A 15275-nucleotide genomic window follows, 5' to 3' on the forward strand; every position below is an offset into this window, starting at 1 on the left:
TAAAGGGGACCTAACGAAAAAATTGTGGGACCTTCAAGGACCTACCGGAGACCTATCGATCAAGGTCATTTTCGACCCAAAATTCCAATGATTGGGTGCTAAGTTTGCGTTGGTGCTTTTGAGTACTATGTCCTTAATTGAGAAAGTAAATCGTGTAGTGAAGATGATGAGTTGTTCATTTTTAGTGGCTAAATTTAGGGAGGTGTAATTAAACGTAGTGGTTAGGTATATCCTCTTTGGGTGTAATATGGGCATTCAATAAATTGACGGATGACTGTTGCATGCTGCAGCAGCTGTCTTATGTCTAATGTCATTATTTGTCACTTGTCAGATTATGTTTATATTCCACTTTGCAACAATCATTCTTAATTTTTGAGTTCGAACAGTTCGAACAGTTCCTGTATATAAAAAGGTACTCTGTGAGTTCGAATAAATAATAAGGTTGTCGTAAATTGACTCATTGTTTCGAAGTTATTAATCGTATAAACATGGTGCGATGATCTAGTGTTCAGCTTACGTCATGGTCAAGTTAATTGCGTTCTTATTTATTCAATATCTACTCACAACAGTTTGTTTCTCGGAATTAACTGTAGAAAAGGGAGATAAGGTGTTGAATGGATTTATAGATTTCTTAAATAACCTACCCAACCATCCTTATGTTTACAACGAGGGTACCCTACAAAATGCGCAACAAGTAAGTAAACAATCTAACAAAAGAACAAAACGCACCTAATGTTCTGAATAAACTTTCTCTTTTATGGAATATTATGAATTCTGCATCTTATTTAATTAAATTTAGAAGAGTATAGATATCTAAATAGAAAAGGTTATCTACTTGGACCTTTGATGATATGTTTAAATCATTGTCCACATAATCCGGATACTGGTAATAATATAATAATATTTAAATTAACAATACACATATTTTTTATGTATGATTTGATATGTTATGATGTACATCACATACTTGTTAATTATTATAATAATTTTTATACCATATAAGGAAGCTATGTACATTGAAAGAAATATTTAGTTTCACAGCAATCAGCCATCATTATATTTATTGCAAATTTATTAAAATATGGATGTGGAAGGTGTAGCCAAAAGTTTCTTCTTTTGGCTATACTCTGAATTATAAATATATCAAAATCTTGTGATGTTTATACCAAATTAAAATTATTGCTACTTTAACAGGAACCAAATAGTGATGTGATCCACATAGAGGTTGTGCTACAAGGTAGTGACGAGGAGCAACTGTACGGTAAAAAAACAGTAAAATGCTCTGCAGATGTCATTGATCTTCTGGAAGCTGGGATATCTGTTCAGAACCAGCCACAATGCCAAGAAGTGGAAGATGTGACTGTGCCCAATGTTCACAATGAACCAAATGTAGAAGAAGCTGATACAACTGCTCCTCCTCATGAACCAATACATCTTGATAACGAAGAACAGACTGAAGGGGTTTGTATGGAAATAATTGTTTTATTAATTTTATTTTATTTAGGTGAAGCTGACCTTACCAGATTAATAAACTGTCAAGTAAGAATGTTGTTGCATATAAGTGGATAATGTTGTAACTGTAACAGGAAAATAAATTGTTTGCATAGTTTTAAAGATCTAAGCCTAAAAATTGAGGGAAATAACTTTCTTAGAATACTAAAAAGTGAAGTCCCTTGTCCTCTAATGGGGTATGGCAGAAATATTATTATTTCTTTTGTATTATTTCATTATTACTCTGTTACAGATCATATTATATTATACTAGCTCACCGCCCGCGGCTTCGCCCGCTTTGTCTAAAACCTAATAAATTATACACTTAAACCTTCCTCTTGAATTACTCTATCTATTATAAAAGCCGCATCAAAATCCGTTGCGTAGTTTGAATGATTTAAGCATACAAAGGGACGTAGGGACTGAGAAAGCGACTTTGTTTTATACTATGTAGTGATGATTTATAAGTATGTTTTGGATTACATTTTTGGCCCAATTTGTTTTGATTGTTGCTATTGTTTGTTTACTGACATTTGAAACTGTTAAACATGTTGTGTATGGCATGTTAAATATTTACCTTGTTTTTATGTTGATGTGTGAAATTCTTCATTTGGAATTTATCATCAGTATTTTTATTTTACTATTATTTTGTTTTCATTTTTTTTATTATTATAATAAATTAAAGGACACATTTAACTGTGTTCTACAACTCGCACAATGTTCGTAGCCGCCATAATGTTTGGAGTCAATTGTATCTTACAACAAATACTAAAAACTGCATTGGAATCTGCTCTCCTCTTTGCCCTGTCTGTGAGAACATACCCTTAAATGATGTATACATTGATAAAAAAAGAAAACGGAGAAATGTTGGTAAAAACGGTGGGACACAGCTAGTCTAATATGATACATTAACAAAATCTCATTTGTCCATTATGAGTATTTAATAAAAATGATCATTATATTTAAGTGATTAGTGTTATGTGTATGTAAGGATGTGTGAGTTATTGACATTAATGTATCAATACGATACGAGTACCATAATAGTACCAAGAAGTCGGTCTAAATGATATTATGATATAAGTACATAATATATATATTATGATATAATATATAGTGGTTTTTTTAAATAAATAAATAAATATATATATACTAACTGTAAGTATACAACGTAATTTTTATGTTTCTCATTAGATTTTTTAATACGTTTTAGTCAGAAAAGATATCTAATTTTTGTCAATTATTAACTCAGGCCCCGGAATCACAGACACAATAGAAAATCTATTGTGTCGTGGACCGATCGGGCCGCTTGGGGCTCAATGGGTTAAAATTTATGTCAACGTAAATTATATTTTTCTAGGTAACGTCAGGGGAACAGTTTATAGCAGTACCTCGTCGTTACTTAAATGCGTCGTGTGCTGGTTGTGCCGATCACGTTAATCCCGATGCGCCAGGAGTGAGGGAGCTTGCCTTGCTGGCTGTAAAACACCTCGATAAACATGAACCAGCTTTTAAACACACTCTCAGAGATATTGTTGATGTTGAAAGACAAGTTCAGGTGCTTATAACTAGTCATAATTCCCAAATTATAGTAATGCTTATTGGTTATTGCTAAGTGTTAAATTTGTTTTTCTCTTTCAGGTCATAAATGGCATTAAATACACACTAACTTTAAACATAGACTTTAATAACTGTACATCACCTGAAGAATTATGTGATGAAATTGTTCCGTGCAAAATATCGATACTTGAAAAAACTTGGATAAAATACCCTGATGGATCAAAATACCGAGCTATCACATCAAATAATTGTACAGAACAGTGGCAATTTGGTGACGATGGTGAAGAAATAACTGATAAAGATAATAATGCAGTATCAAATGTAAATAATGCAGATAGTGATGAATATATTCACGCCAAAACTAATTCAGCATTGGATGCTCAGCCAAGTAAAATTAAAATTATACCTGATGAGGTAGTTAAAAATATAGAAGAACAAATAATTCCTTATAAAGAAATTGAATCTTCTAAAACTTCCCTACAACATCATCCAAACTCATTTAATTCAGTTGATGTGAAATCTGATCATGTTAAGGACTTAGATGCAATACCTGACAATGGTAAGGTACAATTTGTAGAAACCCATGCTGAAAACCAGAAACCGATACAATTTCTAACTGATGAAAAGAAAAAAGCTGTTGATGATTTAATAAATTTTTTTAATTCCGCTGGTTTTGATTTTAGTACAACAGACAACTCGCAGCGTGCAAAGAGAAGTTTCGACAATGATTTAAAGTTATTGACTGTAGTTGAAAAATTTCACAAACTCAAAAAAAATATAAACAACGCAAATTTAATTTATTCTTTGGCTCAAAATATGATTGATTATTTGAATGAAATAGATTTGGAAATAAAAAACAGAGTTTTGCAAGACGTAATAAGTGCAGAGGAAGAAAATGAAAATTACCAACATTTCTTTTATATACAAGCCCGTGTTATTATACCGTGTGATAAATTATATTGTGACGATCAAAGAAAAAGAGCTAAAATTTGCAATGGCGTCATTGAGAGTGTTGATGGGGGATCGCCAAATATTTTAACTACATTTTGTTACGATGACGTCAAGAAACCCTCTTCGATAGGGAGATCGATGGCAGTTCCTTTAGATGATCCATTGCTAAAGAAGATGATAAATCAGGCAATAAAGAAAATTGAAAGTAATTCATTAAATTCAAACGCCATAAGTGTTAAACAGGTTCTCGATGCCACAACACGAAGAGGATCTGGTGCATTCACCAAAGTATTAGTAGAAATTGTATTCACGAATTGTAATAAAACTCTTTCTTTAAAGAAAAGGGAAAACTGTACTATCTTAAATTCTTTGGGTTCTAATATTTGCGAAATCATCGTGTTTGAAAGATATTCTCTGAAGGAAAAAGATATGACTACTACCTGTAGTCCAAGGAATACAGAAGAAACTTTTTCTAAATCGAAAGAAACACAAAATATCAACCAAATATATGAGGACCCTATTATCGCTGAAATGGTTCAACAAGCCCTAAAACAAATTGAACTGGATTCAAATCAAAATAATAAACAAAGAGTACTACAAATAAACTCAGTTACTACTCAAGTTTTAGCCGGCCTTTTAACTGAAATTAATTTTGTAGTGGGTTATACAACCTGTAAAACTGATATAGAAAATGATATTGACGAGGCTTCATGCCCATTGAACAATGAAACTCCACGAAAATGCCAAGCAATCATTTGGGATAGACCTTGGTTGGAAGATGGGCGTCAGATTAATGTGACTTGTAACAGTGAAGATATACCTTTTAGTATTTCGAGACCAAAACGAAGTATCCAAAAAAACGGTCTACAGGGAGCGCAAAGAAAAAATGACCATAATGATCCCAAATATTTAAATTTAGCAAAAGAATCTTTAAATAAGTATTTTTTAACATCAGGAGTGTCTGAACAGTATGAGCAAATAAAAATAAAAAAAGTCACAACACAGGTTGTATCTGGTACATTGATAAGACTTGATTTCGAAGCAACTGGGCCAGGGAATGTCATCACATGTCATTCCAAAGTATGGGAACAACCTTGGTTGAAGAAAAAAGAGATTAACGTTACATGTAATACTGATAGTGAATTGTCGAGAGAAAAGAGAGGCATTCCTGGGGGAAAAACAGAACAAGACCCTAATGATCCAATATTTTTAAATTTGGCTCAAGAATCATTGAATAAGTACTTTGTTACATCAGGAGCGTCTCAACAATATGAAAAAATACAAATAAAGAGAGTCACAACTCAAGTTGTAGCTGGTTCATTGACAAGAATTGATTTCGAAGCAACTGGGCAAGGGAATGTAATCACATGCCATTCAAAAGTATGGGATCGACCTTGGTTGAAGAAAAAGGAGATTAACGTTACATGCAATACTGATAACGAATTGTCGAGAGAGAAGAGAGGCATTCCTGGGGGAGAAACAGAACAAGACCCTAATGATCCAATATTTTTAAATTTGGCTCAAGAATCATTGAATAAGTACTTTGTTACATCAGGAGCGTCTCAACAATATGAAAAAATACAAATAAAGAGAGTCACAACTCAAGTTGTAGCTGGTTCATTGACAAGAATTGATTTCGAAACAACTGGGCAAGGGAATGTAATCACATGCCATTCAAAAGTATGGGATCGACCTTGGTTGAAGAAAAAGGAGATTAACGTTACATGCAATACTGATAGCGAATTGTCGAGAGAGAAGAGAGGCATTCCTGGGGGAGAAACAGAACAAGACCCTAATGATCCAACATTTTTAAATTTGGCTCAGGAATCATTGAATAAGTACTTTGTTACATCCGGAGCGACTCAACAATATGAAAAAATACAAATAAAGAAGGTTACAACTCAAGTCGTAGCTGGTTCATTGACAAGAATTGATTTCGAAGCAACTGGGCAAGGGAATGTAATCACATGCCATTCAAAAGTATGGGATCGACCTTGGTTGAAGAAAAATGAGATTGACGTTACATGTCATACTGATAGTGAATTTTCGAGACAGAAGAGAGACATCTTTGGAGGTGAAACAGAACAAGACCCTAATGATCCACAATTTTTAAATTTGGCTCAGGAATCATTAAATAAGTATTTTTTATCATCAGGAGCGTCTCAACAATATGAAAAAATACAAATAAAGAGAGTCACAACTCAAGTTGTAGCTGGTTCATTGACAAGAATTGATTTCGTTGCAACTGGGCATGGGAATGTCATCTCGTGTCATTCAGAAATATGGGAACAAACGTGGACGGGAATAAAAGAAATAACTCAGGTTAAATGCCAAACTTTTAAGAAAAAATCTAGAACCAGGAGAACTTTAAGGGGTGGTAAGACTGAAGAAAATCCAAATGACCCTCGATTTGTAAATTTAGCCAAAGAGTCCTTACGAAAATATCAAATGTTAAAGAAAAGCAGATCAAAACACGAAGTTATATCAGTGAAAAAAGTTAATAAACAAGTTGCGTCAGGAATAATTTATAAAATAGATTACATTGCTTTAAGAAAAACATGCCCTAACAAAAAAAATATGTGTCGAAAACCAGAAGGTGCGAAACTTTATTGCCATACTAAAATATGGGAACGGCCTTGGTTAAATAATAAAGAAATCGCTGTTGATTGTTATGAAAATGATAAAAATGATGATAGCGAAGAAAGTGGTAGAAAAAAGCGACATATTACAGAAAACATGTCTAAAATGGGAGATCCGAACGATGAGAATAATAATATATTGTTGGAGGCAGAGAAAAAGCTCTCTAAAAGTATTCGACAGAAAAGACAAGTAGAAGAGGAATATATCGATGAAGATACTAAGTATTACTATGCAGACCGAGCTATACAACAGATAAATGAAAATTCAGATACAAACAATCTACAGAAAATGATCACGATTCATTCATTTCAAAGTGGAACGATAATGGATGTAAATATGGTAAGAATGTATATAGAAACAGCTTATACATTTTGTTTGCGTAATCAAGATGAAACAGAATTGACTCAATGCGAAGAATTACCTGGAATGTACCATAAGTTATGTCTTGCTCGCATTTGGCCTTCTCCAGACGATGAGCTTGTTATTCAACAAATACATGTCGTATGTAATGATGAAAAAGAATTTGAGACTGTTACCGGTATATCTGCCAGATCATTCATTGACGCTTCAATCAAAGAGCTGGAAGCTTCACCTAAAATTAAAACTAAAATTGTCAGTCTAGGAGAACCTAATGTTATACCTAGTCTTGATTCTAGAGAGCCAACAAAAGTTAATTTTATGTTAGGATTTACTAATTGTTCGAAAGACGTTGATTTGAAACAATATCCTAATTGCGACATTGACACCACAAGGCCATATAAAACGTGTACATCTCACATATGGTTGGTACCAAATAGTAACAAAATTAAGAAACTGAATGTTCATTGCATGTTTCCCAATGTCATGAGGAAAAAACGATCTGTGTCAATGAACCCGACAAATGCAACATCAGATGAAATAACCATACAAAATTTAGTCCAGGAATCTTTGGAAAAACTTGAAATGAGTTCGATACATAAATATAAACAGCGAGTATTACAAATAAATAGTTATTCCTCGAAGATAACAAGTGGTCGAGTTACAACAATCGATTTTGATGTTGGATATACGTCTTGTTTAAAATTTGAATGGGTTGATAATATTACAAATTGCGCCTTTCTTGAGCATTTGCCTCGAAGGCATTGTATTTCCTCTATATGGGAGCGATTATGGCTAGATAACGGTAAACAGATCGATGTCAACTGTCAAGATGATGAAACTCCTATTGAAGCTCACGTTGAATTTGAAAATCCAGAACATGCGATGCAACTAGCGAAGCAGGCTTTGAAACATATCGAAGCAAAGTACCCGAATCCTCTTCGTCAAAAGGTTGTTAGAATATTTTCAATGGAAAAGCAAGCAATTGCCGGTGTACACTATCGTATGAAAATTGAAGTTGCAAATACTAATTGCCCCGCATTGAGTATGAATGATACCTGCGAAGTAGTATCAAATATGGGTCTAAATAAATTTTGTAGAGTTAATGTTTGGATAAGACCCTGGACAGAACATCCTCCCAACTACCGTGTGTCCTGTGATTTTCAGGACGGAGCGACAACGGAGTTGTATCGACACATACAAGCAGAACGCCTTTTCTATGATTTCATAACTACGTATAGACCGGATTACATCAACGATCACGACGAAATGCTGAAGCGATTTGAAATTTTTAAAGATAATGTGAGGAGAATTCACGAATTAAATATCCGCGAACAAGGGACAGCTAGATATGCTGTGACTAAATTCGCAGACCTATCATATGAAGAATTTGCCAAAAAATATTTGGGCTTAAAACTTGGTCTCAGAGATCCAAACCAGATACCTTTTAGAAAGGCAGATATTCCTGATGTTAAACTCCCTGACAAATTCGACTGGAGGGATCATGGCGCTGTAACGGAAGTGAAAAATCAAGGATCTTGCGGAAGCTGTTGGGCTTTTAGCGTGACAGGTAATTATTATAATTTTATTACCATACGTATAATTGTTTTGGTTTCAATTTCGTTTAAGCCACGTCTGTAGTTTTTTTTACACTTTAATATGAATGATATGAAATTTATAAGTCTAAGAGAATGTTTCTCTGAAATAAGTATAACAATAATGTTAGTGACTGCTTTGATGTTACTTTTGATATGAAAAAGCAAATCTAGGATGAATTAGTATGAATAGAATTAGATATGGACAAGCAACGCAGTTTGAAATGGATGGAAGGATGGCAGATTTTGAAGGGACTTAACGATTGAACTGAAGTGAAGTTAAATTAATTCCAAATTCATTCATAAATGCTTTTTTTGTTTTCAAATATTTTTATCAGGTAACATCGAGGGTCAATGGAAGATTCAAACGGGCGAGCTTGTGTCGCTGTCGGAGCAAGAATTAGTGGACTGTGACAAACTGGACGAGGGCTGTAATGGAGGCCTACCTGATAATGCGTATAGGTAAGACATTATACTGAACTATTATTGATAATAATTTGTTCATTTAAATATACACTTCGTTAGCGATAATGATTAAAAACACACACGAGCACACGTGTAAGAAGTGAAACTTCTTTGGCAAGATTCAAAGATAACAATCGTCACCTTACTCCATGACGTGAGTATTGCTTTGACGCGACCTTGAAATTATATCCTCAACGAGCCTTAAGAAAAAGTCAAGTTCGTGGAAGAATAATTATCCAAAGCAATGATTCTCTTAATTATTCATAATCATTCGTTATATTGTTTACTCTTAGCTATCTCATGGTCTTAAAGTGACTGCTTTGATTTTTCTATGCAGCAATTTGTGTAATGTCTTTAATTTACTTGTTCAATTTCACCTTAGAAAATTAGTTTAGTTGCAAAATGAAAGTCTCCAATATTTATTTTCTTGTTATCGGCTCAATGTGTTTTTAATATTTTTTGCTAACATTTCACGCACGATAATGTTTAGCCAAATAAAAACCTAAATAATTTATAATAAAGTTTTGTATGCGAAATTATGTATAGTCGTGTTAGCAGTAAAATGTAGGTCATGGCAACAGATTCAGAACGAACAAGTAAACACATTTGTTCGCCTTTTCATATCCAGAAAGGGCATGTTTTGACCAAGTTACGTACGGAAATAATTCATGTAAACTTTATGAAAATTGTTATTGTTTGCATACTGCATTATTTTCACAATAAATAAAACATTAATTATGAACCCATTTCAATTTTATTACTTGAAGGCGGTTTAATTTTGTTTAAAATTGTTTGGCCAAAATCAAGTATTTTTATATTCATACCTGCTCCGCTCATTTGTTGAACCTATATTACTGGAAAGTTTCAGCCAAATCCGTCCAGTACTTTTTCGTGTAAGAGTAACATACATCCATTCTCACAAACTTTCGTTTTTATAATATTAGTGGGATTAGAAAGAGCAAAATAATAAGGTATTTATATAATTTGTTATCAAAGTGTTTATTTACTATTCGGCCAAATTATGTAGCGAACTATAATTATTTTATTTGACGATTATAACCAGTGTTTTGCGGTTAGCAGTTAACACGTCATCAGCTGATATTCACTTATCTATATTGAACTTAAAAGTTGTCCTGTTTACACGACTTTGAAATTATTAGTTTACAATTTATTTAGGTCGAGGCTACAACTTCTACGTTGCGTATTCTTTGTCATAGATTATCTATATTTTATTAGGAGACATATCATTTTATCAGAAATTTGTTATGCCTGTATGCAATTTTTAGATGTCTTTTTTCCATTCGCACATTTTCATGTTGCATACAGATGAGGTAATTTTATCTTTGAAATGAACATGATTCACTAAATTTTAAATGGCAGACTCACACACATACTATACCTACAGTCTACACCCATAAAGGATGGGGTTACTAACAAGTTTCTATCAATTTTGAAATCACACAATATAAAGAAACATGAGTTATAGCATCAATATATAAGTACTAAATCAGGACAGTACCTATACAAACAGTCTCATAGAGAAAAAAAATTAGCGACGACTCGCCACTAATGAATATTTTGTATTCCATAATTTTATCAATACTTTCGTCTGATTTTAACTATCGCAAAAGTATACGTTAGTAGATTTTATGACATCTGCATGGTAGTATATCGGGATTATAGTCAGATTCGTTCTCAGTCTATAATATGTCTTCCACACCATGACAGGATGTGCCAAATATTTATGAGTTCCTCAGCACAGAGTACGCTTAACATGAGCATTAACTTTTACTGACCATTCGTCCAAAACTTGACATTGGCAGAATCCGTCCTCACTGGGATCGGGAGTTGCCATTTGAAAAAATATGAAGAAGAAGAAATATTTATGTGTTTATAATTTTTTCAGAGCCATCGAGCAGCTAGGTGGGCTAGAGACGGAAACCGACTACCCTTACGAGGGAGTGGATGACAAGTGCGCTTACAACAAGACCCTATCCAAGGTCCACATTCGCAGTGCGCTCAATATCTCTTCCAATGAGACTGAGATGGCCAAGTGGCTGGTGCAGAACGGACCTATTTCTATTGGTGAGACTTTTTAGTCATGTAGTTTAGTATGTGTTCTTTTGTGTAACTTTTTCAGATGATAAGGATGTTTCCAGGCAATTTAGAACAGTATTATTTACACTAACGCTGCAATTGGCTTGCCCCAAGAGGTTGAACCTAGCAATATGTGTAAAATTGAGTTATGTAGATTTTCATCCCTATGATTTATTAGTTTTCTAATCTATAGCATTTTAAATAGTTTTAATGAGCTGTTATGATGATAAAAAGTTATGTGTTCATTAGTATTATCAGACGTTTAAAAACCCATTATACTATAATTAACGTTACTAATTTCTAATTTCTATTACCGTAGCGGTCACAGATAATTCATAAATTTTTCTTTTATTACTTCATTACCCATAATTTACTTTTTTAACTTTACAGCGTTACATTTCAATTATTTTTACACATTGGCGATTTGAAGCTAATTTTAAATTACGATTATTGAATTATTCGCTAATAATGTTTCAATGTAAACAATTATTGCCACTTTAGCGATAAGCGCCTCGTGTAAATACGACTAACCGTTTAAATAATTTTAACGATGCTTGGAATCTTTTAAATGTGTTTTTGTACCACGTCAGGATAATGAACTGTTAGATATATAGCATATCTAACAGTTCATTATTTCTCTTCAAGCGTTTACGTGTTAAAATAAGAGAAATAGAGAAAATAAATAATTTGACTTTACATTTTTTCTAGTTCTATTATGTATTTGTAGAGTTTTTTCGTTTTAGTTATGATTCAATCATCGTAATGGTGTAAAATACGAGATGATACATTCTGTATTTATATTTACATTACATATATTTTGTATAGAGATATTCATTTACCTTATTAATAACTGATAACACGTACATACGTTTAAATTAAATAATAATTACATGTATATATGTTTTGCAAAACAATGAGATCAGGGCCATACATTTGAATTATTAGGGTTTAGTTAGTCTTTATTTTTAAATTTGTACTTTAGAATATACTGCGTATATTATATTATATTCTGTTAAGTATTTTGCTGGAGAAAATAAATGAGTTATAATAAAAAATTAACGTTTTGAAATTATTGTCCTTTAACTACTATAATATCATGCTTAGCGACGGAGTAGATGGTTTATGATACTCGCTTTTTTGCCGATTTTCGTATGTGCTCTTCTTCTCTAAAATTTTCCATCTCTTATTATCTCTTCTAAAAGGATTTGAATTATTTTGAAAAAATAAATGTCAATGTTTATTACACAGTTTTTTTTTTACCACAGATTAAATTTAATACTAATGTATGTCTAAAAATTAAAGGTATCAACGCGAACGCAATGCAGTTCTATGTGGGCGGAGTGTCTCACCCGTGGCGGATGCTTTGTAACCCTAATAACTTGGACCACGGAGTACTCATAGTGGGATATGGTGCTAAAGGTAATCCATATCTTTTACTGTTTTTATTTAAATAATATGAATAGATTAAACGTTTACATAATTAATTTAATTCAACTAAAAACGAACTTTTTCCAAATTCTTAAAATTAAAAAGTAGGGCTTTTAAGTTTTAGGTTTTAAAGCATTTGAAGATTTGTGTTTGTATGTTATTTCCATGGTTGATAAAAGTAGATAGAAGGCTTTAGAAAAAGTTTATGTTTGTTTGAAAATGATTAGTCTGGAAAAATGTACGTTTATTTTAAAACCGCGCTGCGCTTTGTTTATAAATATTCCACAATTTAAAGTTGAGCATAGACAGTTTCGTATTCTATATTTGTTTGCGCAATAAAGGACAATGGGAAACAAATGTATGGAGTCTGGGCCCACCCCGCAATAGTAACATGTGATATACCATTGCATAGGGCTTTTTAAGCGAAACATTATTTATTATTACAACTATGGTCAAATGTTAGTACTTTCGGCGTCTTAAAGTATTTTAATCTAACTTATTATTTATGGATTTTTTAAGGTATAATGGTAATAAATAATAATACACGTATTTCACTTTAAATAAGATTTATTCGTCGTCCTGTACATCGATAAGTTAACAATTACATCGTTTAAAAAAGCCGCGGGGGCCAGGAATGGTTGATATCTCCCAACTCCTAGGTACCAAATCAAAGATATTATATGAGCGCAAGTACCTACAGTTCGCCGTCCGGTCAAGCAGTACAATAATATTGTGTTATCGCGTTTCTTCCAACTTGGTTTATCAATTAATACGGTAAATTATAATATAATTATATATTTGTTATAATTATTACGGTAATTAATAATTTACATGTAATACGGTTCTAACACTATTCGGTAATATATTGAAGTAAACTACGATAATTAATTGCAGGGATTGGGATCACTTTTATGACAGTATAACTCCGAAAGTACTGACTTTTAACCTTTGATGTAATACTAAGTTTTATTCGGTATAAAAATACCAATTCATTCATGAGTTTCTCACTTCTATTGAGAGGTGGGCCCACCATTACTCATTGTCCTTTATATCTCAATATAAAAAATTAAGCCTGTACAATGGCAATTTTATTTTCAGCCAAAACTCAACTAAATCATACCTTTCTATTTTGCAGACTACCCGCTTTTCCACAAACACCTACCGTACTGGGTCATAAAGAACTCGTGGGGCAAGGAGTGGGGCGAACAGGGATACTACCGGGTGTATCGCGGGGACGGGACCTGCGGGGTCAACTTGATGGCTAGTAGCGCGGTCGTGTAGGGTCTTGGGCCATGGGCCATGGGGCAAAGGGCTAACTGGAACTTAAGTGGTGGATTAAGTGCTAAAGTCAGTGTTACTTTTTTCATGAATGCAAAAATTTGTGACATTAGGTTTAAGTCAGAGTTGTAAAAACTAAAATACAATACAGATAACGTTATTATATTATTGTCACTCCAATCGATGTTTACTATTACTTTAACCAGTGAGCCCCGAGCGGCCCGATCGGGCCACGACACAATAGATTTTCTATTGTGTTTGTGATTCCGGGGGCTGAGTTATTACGAAATATAATTAATAATATCCAACTTATAATTCGTGACTGTTTTAAAACAACGCAATTTCTCAAATGATAAAACTAGTTACGAATAAAATTAGTATTTTATACAATTTATTACCATTGGTAACCATGGCAACGTTAAAATTACCACATGCAATATACACAGTTAAGTTCCAGTTATCCCCTATATTTAAAACATAGACGTATAGACCACGTTAAAAATAAAGATGCTGCAGATATTATAGTTAAATAAGAATATGATTTACACTTAATCTAGATAATAATAATATAATTAACTAACACGCACTAATATATACACAACACTGACAACACTTTACTTTAAATAACATTTTATGATGTGAAATCTCATATGTTCGAATTTGCAATATATTTTATAATACGTTAAAAATACGTGAAATTCTTACTAGTCATGATCTTTGGTGAATTTTGACAAAAAGTTAATATCACATCGAATAATATTTCTCAATACTTTGTGATTGTCTTTATCTGTTTTATATTGGATCAAAATACTCCTGTTTGAGATAAAAATTATAATTTATTGGCATAATAAAAAAATGTGTTAATAGAGACCAAGAAAAGAAGCTAATATGTACCTAGTAATAATATCATCGTCCAAAAAAATAACCGTATAACTTTTTAACCAGCTTTAATGTGCATTATATTTTGTTTATAATTATATATTACTTTTAATCTATACATATAATAAATCTGTAGAAGGGTCAATTCTAATAATACCAGGGGGTGTTACTGGATCGATACCAAATCCAAATATGTGTTTAAAAAAATTTTTGTCTGTCTGTCTGTCTGTCTGTCTGTATGTGCAGGCATCACGTGAAAACTAACGGTTCGATTTCGATGAAACTTGGCATAATTATACCTTATTATCCTGGGCGTAAAATAGGATACTTTTTATCCTGAAAAAATACGTAGAAAAAAATTAATCTTAATTTTTCAGTTTTATCCATAGACGTCCATAGACGTTCTGTAGAACCGCGAACACACGTTTCGTATTATTATAGGCCTAGCCGTATTTGGGTCCAATAGATATTTATAAGATATAATTGTCAGAGTTACTCAAAATGGAGAAATAAACCATCCACGCGAAGACCGACATC

At 32.8% G+C, this 15275-nt stretch overlaps 1 protein-coding gene across 1 annotated transcript; it reads left to right on the forward strand.

The window, feature by feature from the left end:
• The first annotated feature begins 360 nt into the window (after positions 1–360).
• Positions 361–14019, forward strand: LOC123699776. The gene is made up of 9 exons (XM_045646801.1): positions 361–377; positions 425–694; positions 1195–1461; positions 2849–3046; positions 3130–8566; positions 8930–9053; positions 10963–11141; positions 12456–12572; positions 13717–14019. Exons 2-9 carry the CDS (start codon positions 521–523, stop codon positions 13860–13862), a joined length of 6642 nt encoding a protein of 2213 aa, XP_045502757.1. The 5' UTR covers positions 361–377; positions 425–520; the 3' UTR covers positions 13863–14019.
• Positions 14020–15275: the final 1256 nt, after the last annotated feature.

This window comes from Colias croceus, chromosome 18 (assembly GCF_905220415.1).
Source record: "Colias croceus chromosome 18, ilColCroc2.1".
In the NCBI taxonomy this organism is placed as follows: domain Eukaryota; kingdom Metazoa; phylum Arthropoda; class Insecta; order Lepidoptera; family Pieridae; genus Colias; species Colias croceus.

Excerpts from the sequence above, each read along its gene's own strand:
- LOC123699776 (XM_045646801.1), top strand. The coding sequence starts at position 521 with ATGGTCAAGTTAATTGCGTTCTTATTTATTCAATATCTACTCACAACA. Across the intron at positions 695-1,194 it reads CCCTACAAAATGCGCAACAA|GAACCAAATAGTGATGTGAT; the intron begins GTAAGTAAACAA and ends CTACTTTAACAG. Across the intron at positions 3,047-3,129 it reads ATGTTGAAAGACAAGTTCAG|GTCATAAATGGCATTAAATA; the intron begins GTGCTTATAACT and ends TTTCTCTTTCAG.